We start from the raw sequence: 1,511 nt of genomic DNA on the forward strand, positions 1-1,511 counted from the left end.
CCACCTCCCCTTTTCATTGCTGATAATAACATATATGTACCGACAAGACAAATAAATATTGATTTAAGAGAGAATTAATCAAGGACATCGTACATTTTCCCTTATCATATAATGACAAACTGAGCAAGTTGCAAATTCATATCTACAAAAATGTCCTCTATAAACTAACTTTAAAAAATGTCAGTTAACCAGTTGTGGAGAACACAAGTGGGAATATCTGTCCTTGTCGTTTTATGCAAGAAGAATTCTGAAATTATGCAAACTGAGCCCAAAAATATGAAATTATGCGTTTCTGTTAATTTTAACAAAGAATGATAAAGGAAAATAATAAGAAATTATGCAAAAAAATGATAAAATTATGCTAAATTATGCAGGGTGCATAAAACCACGGCGACAGGGATATACACGTACGGTACGTCAACCCAGCAGAAAAGAGATTAGAATTAAAGTTTTGAGAGAGCAGATCCCCTCACCTGTAGGAAGCTGACGGAGAAAGCGATGGCGGCGATAGCGAGGACGTTCTCCTTGAAGATGTCCATGAGAGACACGATACAGCCCTTGGTGTAGGAGAACATGGCCGCATACTCCACCTGTGAATGAGGTTTATTAGTTCCGTAAGTGTGAATCAAAGTGTATGGGTTTAACTTTAACTAAATTAACACCCCTATTAACACTACATGTATAGTCGACTACGGATGGGTTGATGTCGTCGGGGGAGTTAACAAAGATCAACTCATCCGAATATCAACTTAACCGTTGGGACCAGTAAAGACGAAAGGGTATTTATAGGACGAGTAAAATACGATAAACTTAACCGAATATTAATTCAAGCAAGTTCAACACAAGTGGGGTCAACTGTATTAAAGTTTTTTTAAAGAGGTATAACTATGACCTTCGAATTGTGTCTATCTCCGATAAGACCGAGCCAAATGGATATGTAATATAAAAAAATAATATATAAAAAGTAAAGCCTTAAAATTAAAAACTTTTCAAAACAACCCAAGTAGTCCAACGTCACACCAACCGAGGTGACGGAGTACTCTTTGTTAGTTTCTGTGATGTAGGCCATTTCAAAGTAAAGGCACACTCCTTGTAATAGTAGAAGATTTACGCCCTAATTGACGCCACAGTCAAGCCTGGCCTAACGGCTACTGTCCAAGACAATCTTTTTTTTGTTACAAACAACCACTTCCTACTCCCCCCCCCCCCCCCCCCCCCCCCTTTTTTTTTTACGACATTGCCCATTTTAGGCCTAAGACGTCCTCCTAACTAAGACAACCACTTCTCTGCTCGTCAATAGCAGGCCGCCATGGATAAGTTTAACTCTATTCAGATCATTTGTACCCAAAGAATTCTAATAATACTAATGTTGTCAAAGGCTTAGAGCATGTTGTAGACTGTAGAGGGTGAATATATTCTTCTTCTTCTTCTTCTTCTTCTTCTTCTTCTTCTTCTTCTTCTTCTTCTTCTTCTTCTTCTTCTTCTTCTTCTTTTTCTTCTTCTTCTTCTTC

The 1,511-nt window shown here is 37.9% G+C and overlaps 1 protein-coding gene across 1 annotated transcript in view; it reads right to left on the reverse strand.

The window, feature by feature from the left end:
* LOC101862437 (tetraspanin-33) overlaps positions 1-1,511 on the reverse strand; it is a gene marked incomplete in the record, with an annotated part of 13,502 nt that overhangs the window by 1,825 nt on the left and 10,166 nt on the right. The window contains 1 exon segment of the mRNA XM_005105984.3: positions 474-590. Coding sequence (XP_005106041.2) covers positions 474-590 — 117 coding nt within the window.

The sequence above is a fragment of the Aplysia californica genome, unplaced genomic scaffold, assembly GCF_000002075.1.
Source record: "Aplysia californica isolate F4 #8 unplaced genomic scaffold, AplCal3.0 scaffold00505, whole genome shotgun sequence".
NCBI lineage: Eukaryota > Metazoa > Mollusca > Gastropoda > Aplysiida > Aplysiidae > Aplysia > Aplysia californica.